We start from the raw sequence: 23,107 nt of genomic DNA on the forward strand, positions 1-23,107 counted from the left end.
TTACTCTCCTACCCGCGGCCTACTCCACAGCTAAGATCCGGGGCCTTGAGTTTGGAGCTTACCCGAATCTGGGCTCCAGCCCCGCGTGAAGGCCCGGAAGTTCCACAGAGAGACGGCTCTCCCCCCCTATCCCGCGACTCCCGGGACCTGGGCTCCGGCCGTGCACACAGCGGGACCGCTGCTGAGCCTTGCAGCCGACGGGGGACTCTCCGTGTACCGGCCGGGCGCGCCTGTCTACTGCCGGCGGCCATCTTGCGGACCGGAGGTAAGGAGACCACAACGCTCCCCGCTACCATCCCACTGAGCCAGCTTACCTCCCGTCTCGCCTCCTGCCCGTCCAGCCGGTCCTGCCCTTGGGTACCTGTGCACCGAGAGTACGATGCGCTGTGCGGGGACCCACCGCGTGATCTCCCTCGCCTGACTCCGTCCCCCCCCTTCTGGGCACCGCTGATCTCCTCTGCCACACAATCACACCGGGACCTCCGCATCCGGCGGCCCAGAGAGGCCCTCGGGAGACTCGGCACCGGCAACAACCCAGTGGACTGTAGGTCGGCGGACACCACCCACAAAAAGTGGACATTTCTCCAGCTGCTCACCCCCCCCCCCCAAGCACAACAGTCTGTGAGGTCTCCCGGACAGTACCTCAGTTCTCCCTCATATCTCAACATTGGAGGGGCTGAAATTTATATCCCCCGAAGTCTGCACCTATTCCAGATAGGGGCCGGAGGAGGTGATATAGTTCTTGCGGGCGACGAACACTAAGTCCCGCATCCTTCACACGACCCACCTCAGTCCCCACGAGAACGGAGGCTAAAGTACACCCAATACTCCTGCCGCATCACCCTCGGGACGGACCGAGATCCCATACTTCCTAGGACTGACAGCCAAGATTAGCACTTCTCCCAGCTCAGATCTGTTCCTACAATCGCACCCTCCAGCTCAATGTTCTCAGTGACCTCCACAATGTGAGCGCTCTCAAACCTGTTTGCCGCCACTCATGCCTGTCTGAATAACACGAAACCTCCATAAATGTGACTGAGTACCCCTGTTTCACCATCATCGGCTGACTGGACTCTCCCCTGAAACACGTCTCTCTGCGATCTATGGTGCGCTGCTGCTGACGAGAAATGGCTCCTACAAAGAAAAAGGAGACATTACCTCCGAAAGTCTCCAACCCCCCACGAAAATCCCTCCAAATCTCCCCTCTACAAAACGTATCATCTCCCTCTGCCACAATGGACCCCTTGGGCCCCAGTGTTCTGTCCACGGCTTTCTCAGTATCGGGAGTGGACTGTGAGTCGGATGCCCCCCTAACCGTGAGATCTCTCTGCCAGATCCTGTCCGCCTTCAAATCTGAACTTTCTAAAGATCTGACCTCTGCCATCCGAGAGGTCAAAACTGAGCTGGTAGTTCTGGGAGACAGGACGGATCACTTAGAACGCAAGATGGAGGAATTGGTCACCTCTCACAATGACCTACTTTCATCCCATGATCGCCAACAACAAGACCTGGACCAATTCAAATCCAAATTGGCGGATATGGAGGACAGATCAAGGCGGAACAACATTAAAATCCGAGGCATCCCAGACTCAGTCCCTAATTCGGATCTGGAAGCCTACGCCACTGCCCTATTTAAGAAACTCCTCCCAAAAGCGGACGACTCGGAACTCCTGATTGACCGCATCCACCGACTCCCTAGACCCCGATCCGTCTCGTCCGACCTCCCTAAAGACACCCTCCTACGAGTCCATTTCTTCCCAGTTAAGGAGCGCATTATGAGGGCCGCTAGAGAATCCAAAAACACAGACACCCTAGGGGGACTCCAAATATTCCAAGACTTCTCAGCCGCTACCATAGCAAAGAGACGTGCCTTTACCCCCATCACCCTCGCTTTGAGATCCCACGACATCCGCTACCGATGGGGATTCCCGGTTAAACTGATAATCTCGTATGAAGACTCGACCTACATAATCTCCTCTCTCGATGCAGGTGTGAAGCTGTTGCTGGACTGGGACATTTCCATCTCGAAACCGTCTACATCAACACGTGCCACCACCGTCAGCCATGATTGGTCGAACCCCTGAGTCTGTGGATAGCCGAGATGGGTCTTCTCAAAATCCACCCACCGAAACCTCCGGTCCTCGGAGGCTACAGACCTTTCTCCCCCCTGATTGGGGGAACTGAAAATATCCTTTTTATGTCTCTCCCTACAATTGCCATGATATGCCTTATTATAAGTATGTTTTATAGGTCTACAAGTTACGGGAATACTCCCTCACATGTTGTTTAAATGTTGATATATTTACATGGGCGACATTACGCCCAGTTACAGACACCTACTATTTACCTGTTCATGTTCTAGGGTGCACCTATTCCCTAATTCCAGTTGCCCACACAAGATGTTAGCGCCCTAGGGTAATTCCTTTAGAAGTTATTATTGAGTGGCGGCGCAGGTTTAGCCAGCCCGCCTCCACCTTTTTCCGTACTACTGCAAACCCCCTAATGTTTTCCCCTTCCCCTGCAGTAGTCATGCAGGTCCAATATACCGGACCTTTTCTTTTTGTTGTTTACCTTCTCCTCATTCGTTTTAAACCTGACCCATATCTTCCCCACATCCCCTCCCTCTCCACGAGCTCCAGACTCGACCCATGCTCCTGCCTTCCACTGCCTATCAGTACTCGGTACAGATACGCTTCAATAGATCACCAGAGACCCCCCTTTATCATACCTAACCTGGGTCACCAATGCTGAACCTCATTTCTCTTAATGTCAAAGGACTGAACTCTCCCAATAAGCGTAGGCTAGCCCTCTCCTTCTTCCACCAGCAAAAAGCAGATGTAGTAGCACTACAAGAAACCCACTTCTCTTCTAGCAACCCCCCCCCTCTTTAAGAACAGCCATTTCCCAGTGGGATTCTTTGCCAATGGCCCTTCCAAAAGAAATGGTGTGGCCATCCTTTTCAACAAAAATGTCTCCTTTTCCCTACATTCTCAAATTTCAGACAAAAATGGCCGGTACATTATCCTCACAGGCCTCCTCGATGACAAGCCGGTTACTCTGGTATCCTTATACGCACCTAACTCTAACCAGGTCCCCTTTTTGAGAAAACTATTCCTCACTATACGGAATGCACTAAAGGGCTCTCTGGTAGTTTTGGGTGACTACAATCTTGTCTTAGACCCTAAAATGGACAAGTCCCGCCAATTCCCCCACTCTGCCCCATCCACCACCTCTGGCCCATCCCTTGCCTTCCGCAACTTGCTTGCAGAATTCGACCTATACGATGTCTGGAGGACACAAAACCCCTCAGGACGAGATTACACATTCCATTCCCTTGTCCACAATTCTTATTCCAGAATTGACATGATTTTGTGCGATAAATGGTCTCTCCAGAGAACTAATAACATAGATATCCTACCTATCACATGGTCGGACCACGCCCCAGTCCTCTGGAAGTGGAACCTCCAAGGTACCTATAACCCTCTCCGGCAATGGCGCCTATATCCCTATCTTCTAAATAACCCTATGTCAAAAAAAATAATCTCTGACTCCATTGACTCCTACTTAGCCACAAATTCCCCCCAAGATACCTCCCCTATCACTCATTGGTGTGCCTTTAAAGCCGTTACCCGGGGAGCCGCCATTCAAGCCGGCGCCACTCTCAAAAAACAAGCCCAACAAAAGCAAAAGACACTGGAGAACGACCTGCTAGACCTCGAGACCAAGAATAGGGCCCTCCCCTCCAAAACACTTAAAATCGAGATCTCTAAAGTCCGAGGCCAGCTACAAAAGCTGCTCCTCGCTCGCACCCAAGCGGCCTTGAATAGAATGCGCCACAAATTTTATCTACTAGGCAACAAAGCAGGCAAAATGCTAGCACGCAAACTCCGTGTCCAACAAGCTAGAAATAGAATTAAATGCATCTATTCTCCCACCAAACAAAAAATCTTGAACCCCAAAGATATTACGAACCAATTCGCAAGCTATTACGCCAAATTATATAACTTAGCAACTGACCCTTCCACCCCTCAACCCACCCCTCCGTCTATTTCTTCCTTTCTAGATGGTCTTTCCCTCCCAACCCTTACACGGGACCAGCTGGCCTCTCTGAATTCCGCATGGTCCGAAGACGAAATTTCTGCAGCTATTAAGTCCACACCCAAGAATAAAGCACCCGGCCCAGACGGCTTTGTTTCTGACTTCTATTCTACTTTTCGTGTCGCCCTCTCTCCCCTCCTGACTACGCTATATAATACATTCTCAGACCACGGCTCCCTCCCCCCAGAACTCTTAGAAGCGCGTATTGTCACTATCCCTAAACCCGGAAAAGACCCCGCCTTGGTACATAACTACCGACCAATAGCGCTCCTAAACTGCGATATCAAATTATATGCTAAAATGATTGCCACACGCATTAACAAGTTCCTCCCCTCCCTGATACACCCGGACCAGACTGGATTCGTCCCCGGGAGACAACCGTCTGACAATACACGTCGGGTCTTCAACCTGATAGACTCCCTAGCTGGAGACCAGGGCCTTCTTTTGCTATCGTTAGACGCAGAGAAGGCTTTTGATAGATTAAACTGGATGTACATGCGCCAAACTCTCCTTAGATTTGGATTCAGAGACCGTATCCTATCCTCTATCCTAGCACTATACAGCTCTCCTACGGCCCGGGTGTACAACGGGGGCTTCCTATCCGACCCTTTCCCTATCACAAATGGCACCAGACAAGGCTGCCCCTTATCCCCTCTAATCTTTGTCCTATCAATCGAACCCCTGGCAACTAAAATAAGAGACAATCCCCACATACCTCCGATTCGATTTGGTACATCCCTGCACAAACTGAGCCTCTTCGCAGACGATGTCCTCCTCTTTATTTCTAACCCTACTACAACTCTTCCAGTCTTGCACTCTGTTCTAGATGCCTACAGCCTCGCATCTTACTATAAATTAAATACAACTAAAACAGACGCCCTTCCCCTCAACCTATCTCATTCCACCCCAGCACTCCAAGCCTCCTTTCCATATAACTGGCGAACTAGCACGATAAAATATCTGGGTATCAATATCCCTATCTCCACTGCAGATGCCTTCTCTGTCAACTTAGCCCCCTTGATAGAGTCATTAGAAGCACTTACGAAAGCCTGGTCTTCCTACGAGGTCTCTTGGCTGGGACGGATGGCGGCATTTAAAATGTCCTTATTGCCTAAACTCATGTATCTCTTCCGCACAATACCATACCCCTTCCCAAAGAAAGCCATTCAAACCTGCTCTTCTATTATGTCAAAATATATCTGGTCCTCAAAACCACCCTTAATGGCTCTCTCAAGAATGACCCTGCCAAGAGCGCTTGGAGGTCTCAACATACCCAATATTCCACTATACCAGGAAGCTTCCCTCTTAGCCCCCATTAAACATTATTTCACAACCCGTTTGCACACTGGTTGGATGGAGATAGAACAAATACGGTCAAATCCAATTCCACTAGCTGACCTTTTCCGCATCCCAAAGTCGCTCCGGCCTACCCAACCGTCCCTCCTTCCCCCCACGCAAGCCGCCCTACAAGCCTGGGACTCCTTATCAGCCTCTCTAGCATCCACCATCTCCCTTATCCCCCAGATATCCATCACTACACTAGCACAGATGATACCGCACCTCAACCTATCCAAATGGAAACGCGCAGGAGTGTCACTCCTAGGCGACTTACTCGATGGACTCTACCTAAAATCCTTCTCAACTCTCCAGTCACAATACTCACTCCCAGCTTCAGAACTCTTCCACTATATGCAAGTAGCATATTGGTGGAAGACGATCCCTCCTACCTACCCAACGCTCCACACAAGCTCACATACCCTCTTTTCTCGCCTTTCCCTACCAGAATCCAAAGGCGACATCACATACTGGTATAAACTTCGGCTAACTCCTACCTCCCCCTCCAAATCAAATGCCCAAAAGAAATGGGAACAAGACTTGGGCAAAACCTTATCCCCCAATGACTGGCGCCAAGTTTTCTTAATCTCGTACTCTATGTCCCAGTGCTTAAACCACACTGAAATGCATATAAAACTAGTGAACAGAATTTACCAAACCCCAGATCGAATTCATAAATTTTGGCCCTCTCACAGCAATAAGTGCTGGAGACTATGCGGCTCAGTAGGACACATCTTCCACATATTCTGGTCGTGCCCAAAGATCACTAAATATTGGCTAGATGTATTTGAGTTAATAAATAAAGTCCTGTCCACCCACCTGGCACCAGACCCAACTCTAGCATTACTGCAAGTTGTCCCCTCATCAATAACCTCAGATGCCAGATATGTCCTGGGCCACATCCTGATAGCCGCGCGCGCAAACCTAGCCCAAATGTGGAAACAATCCACCCCCCCTACCCTGGTAAGAGCTATACATAAGATTAACCACCATTTCCTTATGGAAACGGAATCCGCCTCCCCCTCTCTCAATTACTCCTCCCTCAAAGCGCGATGGTCAATGTGGCAAAGCTTTGTCTCTTCGACGGAAGGGTCTCAATATTTTCATAACCCCACCTCTCCCCCACCCAGTCCGACCGTGCAAACAGATATAGTCTGACCTAAAACACACCCCCCCTTATCACACCTCCCAATATCTAGGCAATCACCCCTCCGCTCCCCCGTCAAGGGTGGCCCCCCAACTAGGTCTCCCTCCCACTATCATCCCCTAACGCGTACCAATAAATACTGCCCAACAAGGTTAGGCCATCATTATCACACTGCAATGTATAGACTCTCTACGTGCCTCTCCTTTTTCTGATGTAATATGCTCACTAGGCCCCGATGTACTACTCCCCTGACTCTAGTCTGGACTCCTACCCCCCCCCCCCCTCCCTCTCCCATCTGTATACCTTCTGTTCATATCCCTGCAATGTATTGTATTGTTGTATCACCCCCCCATGTTTTTTCCTTTCTACATTCTGTACCCCATAAAAATTGTTTATCTCTTTCAATAAAAACTATTGATTTAAAAAAAAAAATAATTTACGTTCATATGTTCGCGAGGCTAATTCACTCTTATATTTGTACTCCTTAAATTCAACTTGAAAATACTATCTAATAAAATCGATTTTACCAGTGATGTTATAACCTTAAACCTCTGAATTAGAGTGCTCCCAAAAAAGAGTCTACTTTCCAGACACCTCTCTGGTTATTTTTCAGCTGCTATTAATATACAGATACTGCGCCTAAATTTAGTGCCCCCCCCTCTCTTTTTTACCCTATGAAGTCTGGAAACTGCAGGGGAGAGCCTTGGGAGCGTCCTTCCAGCGGAGCTGTGAGAGGAAATGGCGCCAGTGTGCTGAGGGAGATAGCCCCGCCCCTTTCTCGGCGGGCTTCTCCCGCTTTTTTATGGAATATATGGCAGGGGATTTTACACATATATAGTCTTAATGACTATATTATGTGTTATTTTGCCAGTAAGGTACTCTTATTGCAGCCCCAGGGCGCCCCCCCCCCCCCCCCAGCGCCCTGCACCCATCAGTGACCGGAGTGTGTGGTGTGCATGGGGAGCAATGGCGCACAGCTGCAGTGCTGTGCGCTACCTTAATGAAGACCGAAGTCTTCTGCCGCCGATTTTCAGGAACATCTTCTTGCTTCTGGCTTTGCAAGGGGGACGGCGGCGCGGCTCCGGGACCGGACGACCGAGGCTGGGCCTGTGTTCGATCCCTCTGGAGCTAATGGTGTCCAGTAGCCTAAGAAGCCCAAGCTAGCTGCAAGCAGGTAGGTCCGCTTCTCTCCCCTAAGTCCCTCGTAGCAGTGAGTCTGTTGCCAGCAGATCTCACTGAAAATAAAAAACCTAAATATAACTTTCTTTTCTAAGAGCTCAGGAGAGCCCCTAGTGTGCATCCAGCTCGGCCGGGCACAAAATTCTAACTGAGGTCTGGAGGAGGGTCATAGAGGGAGGAACCAGTGCACACCAGGTAGTCCTAAAGCTTTCTTTAGTTGTGCCCAGTCTCATGCGGAGCCGCTATTCCCCATGGTCCTTACGGAGTTCCCAGCATCCACTAGGACGTCAGAGAAAAATCGTGAAAAACTCATGTCAACCTTTTGTCCATGTCGACCTTTTGTCCATGTCGACCTAAGGTGTGTCGACCAATTGGCGGCGACCTAAGGTGTGTCGACCTTTGTGCTGTCGACCTGGAGTCCGGATACCATTCCACCCATGTCTTGGAAAGCTGCACCTTCCAGTCTTGTCTCATGCGGTTGAGGTTGCAAAATTGTTACAGCATCACCCATAATTCAGAGTGATGCAAGTAAAAGTACAATAAGGATGGGGCCCACAAGTAATACTAGAACCCATTGTGATCAAATCACTCAAGCTGACACATTAAAGGGAACGTGGTACATTCAGACTGATTAAGATGTAATGCTTCCTAATAGAGAAAGTGTCCACATGCCAGGGATTCCTCATTTCCTTCCATGTGTGGAAAATCTGAGTGCCAGGTGTGCACTTAAGAGGGGTTTCCAGTTGTCTGGATATCCCTAACCCAGACTATGCTACCAATAGTAATATCACCACTTAACAAGCACTGCAACCATACCACTGTATTTAAAGAAGCCGAATTGCCCGGTTATAGCAGCTCCCCTGACCAGACATGACTCTGGCCGATTGCCGGGCAGATTGGAGCGGCTGGGCACCAATTAATTGAAATCGTAAAAATATATTTAGCTTTAATAAAGTATTTTATATATACCTTGACAGGCATGATGTATGTTAAATACACAGTAATAGTAGATCAAATGCACTAAAATGCATCAAATGTGTACTCTCCATTTGACAACAATGGGGGTCATTCCGAGTTGATCGCTCGCTGCAGCTTTTCACAGCGCAGCGAACAGGTTACTACTGCGCATGCGTAGGCACCGCAATGCGCAGGCATGTCGTACGGGTACAAAGTGAATCGTTGCTGAGCGATGGATTTAACAAAGAATCCATTCGCACAGCTGGTTGCACAGAGATTGACAGGAAGAAGGCGTATGTGGGTGTCAACTGACCGTTCTCTGGGAGTGTTTGGAAAAACGCAGGTGTCCAGGCGTTTGCGGGGCGGGTGTCTGATATCAATTCCGGGACCAAAAAGACTGAAGTGATCGCAAGGGCTGAGTAAGTCCAGAGCTATTCAAACTGCAAAAAAACGTTTTCGTCCCGCTCGGCTGCAAAAGCGTTCGCACACTTGCAAAGCGAAAATACACTCCCCTATAGGCGGCGACTATCTGATCGCTGCACTGCAAAAAATCACTAGCGAGTGATCAATGCAGAATGAGGGCCAATGTTTCCTTTTTTTTTTTTTTTTTTAAACGGATGAAAAAAAGGCCTCACACATACAAAGAAGATATATTCCTAGATTAGCTGAGCAGCTACATATACATGACAGTCTCATATATGATTGGCATTTTATTAATCAAACTTATCTGACTGAACATGCATAGGGACGTCATTGCGTAATTAAAAAATGGAGCCAATTTTTTTAACTGAGGGTTTTTGGGTCATAACTTCCACTCCTATAATTCTTATTAGTTCCTGAATAGGGTGACCGTTACAAGAACCCATTACCACCAGTCCTGTTAATATGGGAACATACATTTTACCTATGGGAAAATTGTAAGTAAAAATGTATGTGTGTAAACAAGGAGATTGTAATGGGGAGGCCCAGGAAAGGCCCCACGAAAAGGGAGAAACGTGGCAGCCTTAAGTAGATATTTCACTGTTAGCAATCATATGTCATGTATATTTTATCTCCTGCACTGCCACAAGAGGAAAGTATTTGCCCAGTGTCTTTAGGGTACATTTGCACAGGTGTGCTTTCCACATAATCTCCCTATAGTGCCACCTTTGTGGCAATAAATTTAGTGAGGTCAACCTAGCACAAAGATCGATCACCACACTCCCTGCACCAAAGCAGCATGGTGCTATGGCAACTATCCGCTACTCATTTCCCCATATAAAACAGGTTTACAACAAGAGCAGGAAGCCCGTACCTTCTCCGCAATCACGCTTTCCGTCGTGTAAATGGCCATTAGTTCTGTGTCTTCAGTATCTTGATCAACACTGGCCGTGGCACCTCCATTTATCACCACCTGAAATCCAAAACATGAAGCATAAGACATTGGAATCTGAAGGACATTGGCAAGTGCTGTTATATAAACAAGTACAGTACAAGCCACATGAATAATATATATATTTTTATATGTGTTTGTACATCTAATTTCATTTTGGCATTCAGTACTCCTATATTATTACCTCAGAGATCGGACAGGTGAATTGGTATCCTGCATTCTCCTGAACAAATCTGCACTCTAAGGCCAGGATGTTATAAAGTCCTAATTCAGCGGCCATTCCAGATGCCAGCTAAACTCTGATGTTTTATTAAAGGGGCAATCATTTATAAGGCACGGTTTAGCCCTGTAAATGATTGCCCACTTAAAAAAAAACAATCAGAGTTTGGCTGGCATTCCAGATGGTGGCTGAACTTGGACTTAATTACATCGCACCATAACAATGAGTTGTTCTGGAAAAATTAACCCTAGTGTGCAAAGGGGGGTACTCACGGAGCGATCGCTGCTTAAAATCTAAGCAATCTGACTAGATTGCTTAGATTTTAAGCATGATCGCTCCGTGTGTACCCCTCACAGCGATAGCGATGCGCAGCCCCGCGCATCGCTATCGCTGGTGCTAGATTGGCCTGCCATGCAGGCCAATCTAGCAGGTCACTCATTTCACCCGCTGGGTGAAATGAGGGCCCCCCCCCCCGCACGCTCAGCACACATCGCACTGTGCTGAGCGGTGGGAGAGATGTGTGCTGAGCGGTTCGCTCAGCACACATCTCTTCCACATCGGCCTGTGAATACGAGCCTTAAGTGTGTACATGTGTACAGGGCAGATTAGATGGCCTAAGTGGTTCTTATCTGCTGTCAAAATTTTATGTTTCTTAAAGAAGTTTACAACTCAGTGGTGTTTCTAGCATTACTAAGCATTGCGGTCATTGGGAATCTTATCTCCAGCATATCAAAGAGAAGCGCAGCAGAGTAACGTTAATGCGGCACTGAATCCAGGTAACCAGAATCAGAATTGCACCACTTATCACACATAGCCACAATGATGGAAACAAGAATTTAGCCGTGCAGGTGTGATCAATAACCTATAAACCGGATTCCTCTGAATATTAATGCAAAGCAGAACAGACATCTGGCGATTTGCATCTCCTACTACGCTGCTTGCATAATGCTACACTCGGTGACCCTTTCTCGGGTGTTTTTGCTGCATCATTAATGACAAGTGACTTCTGTAATTTGAAGTGCCATGTTTGACAGCTTGGAGAGGAGCTGCCAACAAGGCAGAAAGAACTGGGGACAAGCAGAAAGGACTGAAGCAAATTAGGAGACGAGTCCTTAGCAATGCGACAGCTCATGCGGCACGTGTCCAATCAGATGTCACATTTAGACCATTACCTCCCATCAGCTCATATAGGCAAAAAATAAGAATTTACTTACCGATAATTCTATTTCTCGTAGTCAGTAGTGGATGCTGGGGACTCCGTAAGGACCATGGGGAATAGCGGCTCCGCAGGAGACAGGGCACAAAAGTAAAAGCTTTAGGATCAGGTGGTGTGCACTGGCTCCTCCCCCTATGACCCTCCTCCAAGCCTCAGTTAGGATACTGTGCCCGGACGAGCGTACACAATAAGGAAGGATTTTGAATCCCGGGTAAGACTCATACCAGCCACACCAATCACACTGTACAACCTGTGATCTGAACCCAGTTAACAGCATGATAACAGGGGAGCCTCTGAATAGATGGCTCACAACAATAATAACCCGATTTTTGTAAAGCTCGGCAAAGTTGTAAAGCCGAGACCCCTCGGGCAGCCGCCCAAGATGAGCCCACCTTCCTTGTGGAATGGGCATTTACATATTTTGGCTGTGGCAGGCCTGCCACAGAATGTGCAAGCTGAATTGTACTACACATCCAACTAGCAATCGTCTGCTTAGAAGCAAGAGCACCCAGTTTGTTGAGTGCATACAGGATAACAGCAAGTCAGTTTTCCTGACTCCAGCCGTCCTGGAAATATATATTTTCAGGGCCCTGACAACATCTAGCAACTTGGAGTCCTCCAAGTCCCTAGTAGCCGCAGGTACCACAATAAGCTGGTTCAGGTGAAACGCTGACACCACCTTAGGGAGAAACTGGGGACGAGTCCGCAGCTCTGCCCTGTCCGAAAGGACAATCAGATATGGGCTTTTGTGAGACAAAGCCGCCAATTCTGACACTCGCCTGGCCGAGGCCAGGGCCAACAGCATGGTCACTTTCCATGTGAGATATTTCAAATCCACAGATTTGAGCGGTTTAAACCAATGTGATTTGAGGAATCCCAGAACTACGTTGAGATCCCACAGTGCCACTGGAGGCACAAAAGGGGTTGTATATGCAGTACTCCCTTGACAAACTTCTGGACTTCAGGAACTGAAGCCAATTCTTTCTGGAAGAAAATCGACAGGGCCGAAATTTGAACCTTAATGGACCCAAATTTGAGGCCCATAGACACTCCTGTTTGCAGGAAATGCAGGAATCGACCGAGTTGAAATTCCTCCGTGGGGGCCTTCCTGGCCTCACACCATGCAACATATTTTCTCCAAATGCGGTGATAATGTTGTGGGGTCACCTCCTTCCTGGCTCTGACCAGGGTAGGGATGACCTCTTCCGGAATGCCTTTTTCCCTTAGGATCCGGCGTTCAACCGCCATGCCGTCAAACGCAGCCGCGGTAAGTCTTGGAACAGACATGATCCTTGCTGAAGCAAGTCCCTTCTTAGTATCTCTTGAAGTTCCGGGTACCAAGTCCTTCTTGGCCAATCCGGAGCCACGAGTATAGTTCTTACTCCTCTCCGTCTTATAATTCTCAGTACCTTGGGTATGAGAGGCAGAGGAGGGAACACATACACCGACTGGTACACCCACGGTGTTACCAGAGCGTCCCAGCTATTGCCTGAGGGTCTCTTGACCTGGCGCAATACCTGTCCAGTTTTTTGTTCAGACGGGACGCCATCATGTCCACCTTTGGTCTTTCCCAACGGTTCACAATCATGTGGAAGACTTCCAGATGAAGTCCCCACTCTCCCGGGTGGAGGTCTTGCCTGCTGAGGAAGTCTGCTTCCCAGTTGTCCACTCCCGGAATGAACACCGCTGACAGTGTTATCACATGATTTTTCGCCCAGCGAAGAATCCTTGCTGCCATTGCCCTCCTGCTTCTTGTGCCGCCATGTCTGTTTACGTGGGCGACTGCCGTGATGTTGTCCGACTGGATCAGCACCGGTTGACTTTGAAGCAGAGGTCTTCCTAGGCTCAGAGCATTGTAAATTGCCCTTAGCTCCAGTATATTTATGTGGAGAGAAGTCTCCAGACTTGACCACACTCCTTGGAAATTTCTTCCCTGTGTGACTGCTCCCCAGCCTCTCAGGCTGGCATCCGTGGTCACCAGGACCCAGTCCTGAATGCCGAATCTGCTGCCCTCTAGTAGATGAGCACTCTGCAGCCACCACAGAAGAGACACCCTTGTCCTTGGAGACAGGATTATCCGCTGATGCATCTGAAGATGCGATCCGGACCATTCGTCCAGCAGATCCCACTGAAAAATTCTTGCGTGAAATCTGCCGAATGGAATCGCTTCGTAAGAAGCCACCATTTTTCCCAGGACTCTTGTGCATTGATGCACTGACACTTGGCCTGGTTCTAGGAGGTTCCTAACTAGCTCGGATAACTCCCTGGCTTTCTCCTCCAGGAGAAACACCTTTTTCTGGACTGTGTCCAGAATCATCCCTAGGAACAGCAGACGTGTCGTCGGAATCAGCTGCGATTTTGGAATATTTAGAATCCACCCGTGCTGTCGTAGAACTACTTGAGATAGTGCTACTCCGACCTCCAACTGTTCTCTGGACCTTGCCCTTATCAGGAGATCGTCCAAGTAAGGGATAATTAAGACGCCTTTTCTTTGAAGAAGAATCATCATTTCGGCCATTACCTTGGTAAAGACCCGGGGTGCCGTGGACAATCCAAACGGCAGCGTCTGAAACTGATAGTGACAGTTCTGTACCACGAACCTGAGGTACCCTTGGTGAGAAGGGCAAATTGGGACATGGAGGTAAGCATCCTTGATGTCCAGGGACACCATATAGTCCCCTTCTTCCTGGTTCGCTATCACTGCTCTGAGTGACTCCATCTTGATTTGAACCTTTTTATGTAAGTGTTCAAAGATTTCAGATTTAGAATAGGTCTCACCGAGCCGTCTGGCTTCAGTACCACAAATAGTGTGGAATAATACCCCTTTCCTTGTTGTAGGAGGGGTACTTTGATTATCACCTGCTGGGAATACAGCTTGTGAATTGTTTCCAATACTGCCTCCCTGTCGGAGGGAGACGTTGGTAAAGCAGATTTCAGGAACCTGCGAGGGGGAGACGTCTCGAATTTCCAATCTGTACCCCTGGGATACTACTTGTAGGATCCAGGGGTCCACTTGCGAGTGAGCCCACTGCGCGCTGAAACTCTTGAGACGACCCCCCCCCCACCGCACCTGAGTCCGCTTGTATGGCCCCAGCGTCATGCTGAGGACTTGGCAGAAGCGGTGGAGGGCTTCTGTTCCTGGGAAGGGGCTGCCTGCTGCAGTCTTCTTCCCTTTCCTCTACCCCTGGGCAGATATGACTGGCCTTTTGCCCGCTTGCCCTTATGGGGACGAAAGGACTGAGGCTGAAAAGACGGTGTCTTTTTCTGCTGAGATGTGACTTGGGGTAAAAAAGGTGGATTTTCCAGCTGTTGCCGTGGCCACCAGGTCCGATGGACCGACCCCAAATAACTCCTCCCCTTTATACGGCAATACTTCCATGTGCCGTTTGGAATCCGCATCACCTGACCACTGTCGTGTCCATAAACATCTTCTGGCAGACATGGACATCGCACTTACTCTTGATGCCAGAGTGCAAATATCCCTCTGTGCATCTCGCATATATAGAAATGCATCCTTTAAATGCTCTATAGTCAATAAAATACTGTCCCTGTCAAGGGTATCAATATTTTCAGTCAGGGAATCCGACCAAGCCACCCCAGCGCTGCACATCCAGGCTGAGGCGATCGCTGGTCGCAGTATAACACCAGTATGTGTGTATATACTTTTTAGGATATTTTCCAGCCTCCTATCAGCTGGCTCCTTGAGGGCGGCCGTATCTGGAGACGATAACGCCACTTGTTTTGATAAGCGTGTGAGCGCCTTATCCACCCTAGGGGGTGTTTCCCAACGCGACCTAACTTCTGTCGGGAAAGGGTATAACGCCAATAATTTTCTATCGGGGAAAACCCACGCATCATCACACACTTCATTTAATTTATCTGATTCAGGAAAAACTACAGGTAGTTTTTTCACACCCCACATAATACCCTTTTTTGTGGTACTTGTAGTATCAGAAATATGTAACACCTCCTTCATTGCCCTTAACATGTAACGTGTGGCCCTAATGGAAAATACGTTTGTTTCTTCACCGTCGACACTGGAGTCAGTGTCCGTGTCTGTGTCGACCGACTGAGGTAATGGGCGTTTTAAAGCCCCTGACGGTGTTTGAGACGCCTGGACAGGTACTAATTGGTTTGCCGGCCGTCTCATGTCGTCAACCGACCTTGCAGCGTGTTGACATTATCACGTAATTCCCTAAATAAGCCATCCATTCCGTTGTCGACTCCCTAGAGAGTGACATCACCATTACAGGCAATTGCTCCGCCTCCTCACCAACCTCGTCCTCATACATGTCGACACACACGTACCGACACACAGCACACACACAGGGAATGCTCTGATAGAGGACAGGACCCCACTAGCCCTTTGGGGAGACAGAGGGAGAGTTTGCCAGCACACACCAAAACGCTATAATTATACAGGGACAACCTTATATAAGTGTTTTCCCTTATAGCATCTTAATATATTATAATATCGCCACCAAAATGCCCCCCTCTCTGTTTTAACCCTGTTTCTGTAGTGCAGTGCAGGGGAGAGCCTGGGAGCCTTCCTAGCAGCGGAGCTGTGTAGGAAAATGGCGCTGTGTGCTGAGGAGAATAGGCCCCGCCCCCTTTTCGGCGGGCTTCTTCTCCCGTTTTTCTGACAACCTGGCAGGGGTTAAATACATCCATATAGCCCCAGAGGCTATATGTGATGTATTTTTAGCCAGCATAGGTACTTTCATTGCTGCCCAGGGCGCCCCCCCCAGCGCCCTGCACCCTCTGACCGTTGGTGTGAAGTGTGCTGAGAGCAATGGCGCACAGCTGCCGTGCTGTGCGCTACCTTAAGAAGACTGGGAAGTCTTCAGCCGCCGATTTCTGGACCTCTTCTCTCTTCAGCATCTGCAAGGGGGTCGGCGGCGCGGCTCCGGTGACCCATCCAGGCTGTACCTGTGATCGTCCCTCTGGAGCTAGTGTCCAGTAGCCTAAGAAGCCAATCCATCCTGCACGCAGGTGAGTTCACTTCTTCTCCCCTAAGTCCCTCGTTGCAGTGAGCCTGTTGCCAGCAGGACTCACTGAAAATAAAAAACCTAACAAAACTTTTACTCTAAGCAGCTCTTTAGGAGAGCCACCTAGATTGCACCCTTCTCGGCCGGGCACAAAAACCTAACTGAAGCTTGGAGGAGGGTCATAGGGGGAGGAGCCAGTGCACACCACCTGATCCTAAAGCTTTTACTTTTGTGCCCTGTCTCCTGCGGAGCCGCTATTCCCCATGGTCCTTACGGAGTCCCCAGCATCCACTTAGGACGTCAGAGAAACAAAAGTTAAATAAGATAAAAGACAATGGTGTTTGGACAAAATAAAGTTCCAGTTTTGAGGACAGCGACAGAGGCAAACCGACAATGCTGTTAATCTGCTGATTCATTTGGGATCGCAGAACATGGATGCACAGATGTTAGATCTCCGGTATATATTTCTCTAACCTCTTACTGGAATAGAGGCAGATTACATTGTACAGGTGGATATAGATGAAGCCCATGGGGCATATTCAATTCCTGTTAGAAACGGACGTCTTGTCGGAAAGACAGCAGTTTCCGACTGTTTTAGGTCGGAAGAGGTTCTGACCTATTCAATAGGTTTGTTTTTTTTTCCAACAAGTCGGGAATTCCCCACTTGTCGGAAAACACGTGGATTGTCGTAATCCACGTATTTTGTCGGAAGCGCGGTCAAACAGGTTTTAGCCCCATTTCCGACAATGTCAATCTGACTTTAAATAAAGTCGGATTGACATTGTCGGAACGGCCAAAACTGGTCTAGTTTGGCCAAGTCATTGAATACTGACCCGACAGGAATTGAACATACCTATATGGGGTAAATTTACTAAAGTGGGAGTTGCCCATGGCAACCAATCAGATTCTACTTAACATTTATCTGGCTGCTTCTAGAAGATAATAGATATGATTTGATTGGTTGCTTTAAGCAACATCACCAGTTCTAAAAAAAAAAAACAAAAAAAAAAAAAACAACTCATCCCACCTTAGTAAATTTACCACTATGTGTCTACTAATAACAAATGGATATAGACATCTGTAAGAACCATTAAGAGCCAAATGTGAGTAGATATGACTTTACCTATGTACACTGGACATGATGAGTAACAGTGTTAATGAAAACTGTAGGGAGCAGTGGAATCCTAACAAAGCTTATAGTAGCCAACCCAGCACACGTATTACGCTACAGAGCAGCAGGAGGGGTAAAAAGAACAATAAATTCCCCTCTTCAATTCATGTCACTCCAAGCTGCCCTTCTGGCAAGTGACATTACATAAAGTAGCTAATATTTGTTCTGGAACAACATAAAAATAAGATTTTAAACCTACCGGTAAATCTATTTCTCCTAGTCCGTAGAGGATGCTGGGGACTCCGTAAGGACCATGGGGTATAGACGGGCTCCGCAGGAGACATGGGCACCTAAAAGAACTTTTCCTACGGGTGTGCACTGGCTCCTCCCTCTATGCCCCTCCTCCAGACCTCAGTTAGAGAACTGTGCCCAGAGGAGATGGACAATACGAGGGCAGGATTTTATAAATCCAAGGGCAAGATTCCTACCAGCCCACACCAATCATGCCATGTAACCCGGAACATACATAACCAGTTAACAGTATGAACAAACAACAGTAGCGGCCCAAGACCGATTCCAACTGTAACATAACCCTTATGTAAACAACAACTATATACAAGTCTTGCAGAAAAATGTCCGCACTAGGACGGGCGCCCAGCATCCTCTACGGACTAGGAGAAATAGATTTACCGGTAGGTTTAAAATCTTATTTTCTCTTACGTCGTAGAGGATGCTGGGGACTCCGTAAGGACCATGGGGTTTATACCAAAGCTCCCAATCGGGTGGGAGAGTGCGTATGGCTCTGCAGCACCGACTGAGCAAATGCTAGGTCCTCATCAGCCAGGGTATCAAACTTGTAGAATTTAGCAAAAGTGTTTGACCCCGACCAAGCTGCTGCTCGGCAAAGCTGTAATGCCGAGACGCCCCGGGCAGCCGCCCAAGAAGAGCCCACCTTCCTAGTGGAATGGGCCTTAACCGAATGCGGTAACGGCAATCCAGCCGTAGAATGAGCCTGCTGAATCGTGTTACAGATCCAGCGAGCAATAGTCTGCTTCGAAGCAGGCGCGCCAATCTTGTTGGCAGCATACAGGACAAACAGAGCCTCTGTTTTCCTAATTCTAGCCGTCCTGGCTACATAAATCATCAAGGCCCTGACTACATCCAGGGACCTGGAATCCTCCAAGTCACTCGTAGCCACAGGCACCACAATGGGTTGATTCAAATGGATTGAAGAAACCACCTTAGTTAAAAATTGAGGGCGTGTCCTCAATTCCGCTCTATAAACATGAAAAATCAAGTAGGGGCTCTTGTGAGACAAGGCCGCCAATTCTGACACTCGCCTTGCAGATGCTAAGGCCAACAACATGACCACCTTCCAGGTAAGAAATTTCAACTCAACCTTGTGAAGTGGTTCAAACCAGTGTGATTTTAGGAACTGCAACACCACGTTCAGGTCCCATGGTGCCACTGGAGGCACAAAAGGAGGCTGGATGTGTAGCACTCCCTTTACAAAAGTCTGGACTTCTGGAAGAGAAGCCAATTCCTTCTGAAAGAATATCGAGAGGGCCGAAATCTGTACCTTAACAGAGCCTAATTTCAGGCCCATATCCACTCCTGTAGGAAGTGGAGAAAACGACCCAAATGAAAATCTTCCGTAGGAGCATTCTTGGTTTCACACCAAGACGCATACTTTCGCCAGATACGGTGATAATGTTTTACCGTCACCTCCTTTCTAGCCTTTATTAGAGTAGGGATGACCTCTTCCGGAATCCCCTTCTCAGCTAGGATCCGGCGTTCAACCGCCATGCCGTCAAACGTAACCGCGGTAAGTCTTGGAACACGCAAGGACCCTGCTGCAACAGGTCCTCCCTTAGAGGAAGGGGCAAGGGATCTCCTGTGAGCATCTCCTGAAGATCTGAGTACCAGGCCCTTCGAGGCCAGTCTGGAACAATGAGTATTGTCTGTACTCTTTTTCGCCTTATGATCCTCAACACCTTTGTGATTAGAGGAAGAGGAGGAAACATGTAGACCGATTGGAACACCCATGGCGTTACCAGGGCGTCTACTGCTACTGCCTGAGGGTCCCGGGACCTGGCACAAAACCTCCGAAGCTTCTTGTTGAGGCGTGACGCCATCATGTCTATTTGAGGAACTCCACAAAGACCCGTTATCACTGCAAAGACTTCTTGATGAAGTCCCCACTCTCCTGGATGGAGATCGTGTCTGCTGAGGAAGTCTGCTTCCCAGTTGTCCACTCCCGGGAATGAAGACAGCTGACAGAGCGCTTACGTGATTTTCCGCCCAGCGAAGAATCCTGGTTGCTTCCGCCATCGCGGCTCTGCTTCTTGTCCCGCCTTGGCGGTTCACATGAGCCACTGCTGTGACATTGTCTGATTGAATCAGAACCGGTAGGTTGCGAAGAAGACTCTCCGCTTGTCGAAGGCCGTTGTATATGGCTCTTAGCTCCAACACGTTGATGTGTAGACAGGACTCCTGGTCTGACCACAGTCCCTGAAAATATCTTCCTTGGGTGACTGCTCCCCATCCTCGGAGGCTCGCGTCCGTGGTTACCAGGATCCAGTCCTGAATTCCGAACCTGCGACCCTCCAGAAGGTGAGCACTTTGCAGCCACCATAGAAGAGACACACTGGTCCCGGGGGACAGTGTTATTTTCCGATGTAAATGTAGATGGGACCCGGACCATTTGTCCAGAAGGTCCCATTGAAACGTCCTTGCATGGAACCTGCCGAAGGGGATGGCCTCGAAGGCTGCCACCATTTTCCCCAGAACACGAGTGCATTGATAAACTGACACTCTTTTTGGCTTTAGCAGGTCTCTGACCATGTTCTGGATGTCCTGGGCTTTTTCCAACGGGAGAGAAACCTTCTTTTGTTCCGTATCCAGTATCATACCTAGGAACGTTAGTCGAGTTGTCGGAATCAACTGAGACTTCGGTAGATTTAGAATCCAACCGTGTTGCTTGAGCACTCTCAGAGAGTGTCACATTGCTCAGCAATTGCTCTCTTGATCTCGCCTTTATCAGGAGATCGTCCAAATATGGGATAATTGTGACTCCATGCTTGCGCAGGACCACCATCATTTCCACCATTTTCTTGGTGAAAATCCTTGGGGCCGTGGAAAGCCCAAACGGCAACGTCTGAAATTGGTAATGACAATCCTGTACAGCGAATCTCAGGTATTCCTGATGGGAAGGATATATGGGGACATGAAGGTAAGCATCCTTTATGTCCAGTGACACCATAAACTCCCCCTCCTCCATGCTGGCTATTATCGCCCTGAGCGATTCCATCTTGATTTTGAATCTTTTCATGTACAGGTTTAGGGATTTTAGATTCAAAATAGGTCTGACCGAACCATCCGGTTTCGGGACCACAAAGAGGGTCGAATAGTACCATCTTCCCTGTTGGTTCAAGGGAACCCTGATAATTACTTGCTGTTGACACAGCATTTGAATTGCAGCTAACACTACATCCCTGTCTGGGGTAGAAGCTGGTAAGGCCGACTTGAAAAATCGGCGTGGGGGCTCCTCTTCGAATTCCAGTTTGTAGCCTTGGGAAACTATTTCCAACGCCCAAGGATTCAGGTCTGAGCTGACCCAGACCTGGCTGAAGAGTCGAAGACGAGCCCCCACCGGTGCGGACTCCCGCAGGGGTGCCCCAGCGTCATGCAGTGGGTTTTGTAGGAGCCGGGGAGGACTTCTGTTCCTGGGCACCAGCCGAAGCAGGTGTTCTTTTCCCTCTACCCTTACCTCTGGCAAGGAAGGAGGATCCCCGACCTCTTCTGGACTTTTGTGACCGAAAGGACTGCATCTGATATGTTGGAGTTTTCTTCTGCTGTTGGGGAATAAACGGTAAAAAGTTAGATTTACCTGCGGTAGCTGTGGAAACCAGGTCCGCCAGCCCATCCCCAAACAACACGTCTCCCCTATAGGGTAGAACCTCCATATGCTTTTTCGAATCCGCATCACCCGTCCACTAGCGGGTCCATAAGGATCTTCTCGCTGAAATAGCCATGGCATTGGCTCTTGAAGCCAGTAATCCAATGTCCCTTTGAGCGTCTCTCATATTCAAGACTGCGTCTTTGATATGGGCTAGAATTAACAAAACAGTATCTCTATCCATGGTATCAAGGTCAGCCTGTCCAGGCTGAAATTGCGCTACATACCCATGCCGACGCAATTGTCGGTCTTAGCAAAGCTCCAGTATGTGAATAAATAGACTTTAAAGTACTCTCTTGCCTGCGATCCGCAGGATCCTTGAGGGCCGCTGTGTCTGGAGACGGTAGCGCCACTTTCTTTGACAGGCGCGTTAAAACCTTGTCCACAGTGGGAGGATTCCCAACGTACCCTGTCCTGTGTCGGGAAGGGGTATGCCATATTAATTCTTTTGGGAATCTGCGGTCTCTTATCCGGAGTCTCCCAAGCTTTTTCAAAAAAACTCATTAAGTTCATAAGATGGGGGAAAGTTTATTATCTGTTTCTTTCCCTTAAACATGTGTACCCTCGTGTCAGGAACAGAGGGTTCATCAGCAATATGCAACACATCTCTTATTGCTATAATCATACACTGAATGCTCTTTGTCACCTTAGGGTGCAATTTAGCTTTATCATAGTCGACACTGGAATCAGAGTCCGTGTCAGTAGTTGTGTCCACAATTTTTGCCAAGGGACGCTTTTGAGACCCCGACGGGCCCTGTGAGTCGGTCCAATCCGAGGATTGACCCCCCTAACGCCTCCCCGAATTCAGCCTTATCTAGCCTCTTATGTAAAGATGTCACATGTCCATCCATTCCTGAGTCGGCACTACAGACGGGGACACACCACTCATCTGCTCTACCTCCTCCTTGGAGAAGCCTTCCGCTTCAGACATGTCGACACGCACGTACCGACCCCTCACACACACAAGGATATACCTATAAGGGGACAAAACCCCAACCAGGCCCTTAGGAGAGACAGAGAGAGAGTTGCCAGCACACACCCAGCGCCCAAATGACACTGGAAAAACCAGATAGCGCTTTTATATTTTATATATATATATATATATATATATATATATATCCAATTTCCCACTCACTGTGCGCCAATTTGCCCCCCCCTTTCTTTTTTCCAACCTCTGAAGCGTTCAGCAGGGGAGAGTCCGGGGATCCAGCGTTTCTCATGCAGCTCTGTGGAGAAAATGGCGCTGGTTAGTGCTGAGGGATCAAGCTCCGCCCCCCCCAGTGGCGGGCTTCGGTCCCTCTTCAATTTTAATAAAAATGGCGGGGGATCAACTATTTGCTGCCTCCGCAGCCTAATAGCACCTTATTGCCCAAAAACGAGGTTTATTGCTGCCCAGGGCGCGCGCCCCCCCCCCCCCCCCCCCTGCGCCCTGCGTGTTGTGTATGGGAGCAATGGCGCGCAGCTTACCGCTGCGCGCCTTACCTCATGAAGATCTGAAGTCTTCTGCCGCCTGAGATATCTTATTG

At 48.7% G+C, this 23,107-nt stretch overlaps 1 protein-coding gene across 2 annotated transcripts in view; it reads right to left on the reverse strand.

Annotated features, from left to right (window-relative positions):
- The window catches only part of SLC23A2 (solute carrier family 23 member 2), a 319,310-nt gene that overhangs the window by 125,340 nt on the left and 170,863 nt on the right, over positions 1–23,107 (reverse strand). For both annotated transcript variants that reach the window (XM_063932053.1, XM_063932054.1), the window contains one exon: positions 10,011–10,109. In XM_063932053.1, coding sequence (XP_063788123.1) covers positions 10,011–10,109 — 99 coding nt within the window. The remainder of the gene's footprint in view (positions 1–10,010; positions 10,110–23,107) is intronic.

The sequence above is a fragment of the Pseudophryne corroboree genome, chromosome 6 (genome assembly GCF_028390025.1).
Source record: "Pseudophryne corroboree isolate aPseCor3 chromosome 6, aPseCor3.hap2, whole genome shotgun sequence".
Classification (NCBI taxonomy): Eukaryota; Metazoa; Chordata; class Amphibia; order Anura; family Myobatrachidae; genus Pseudophryne; species Pseudophryne corroboree.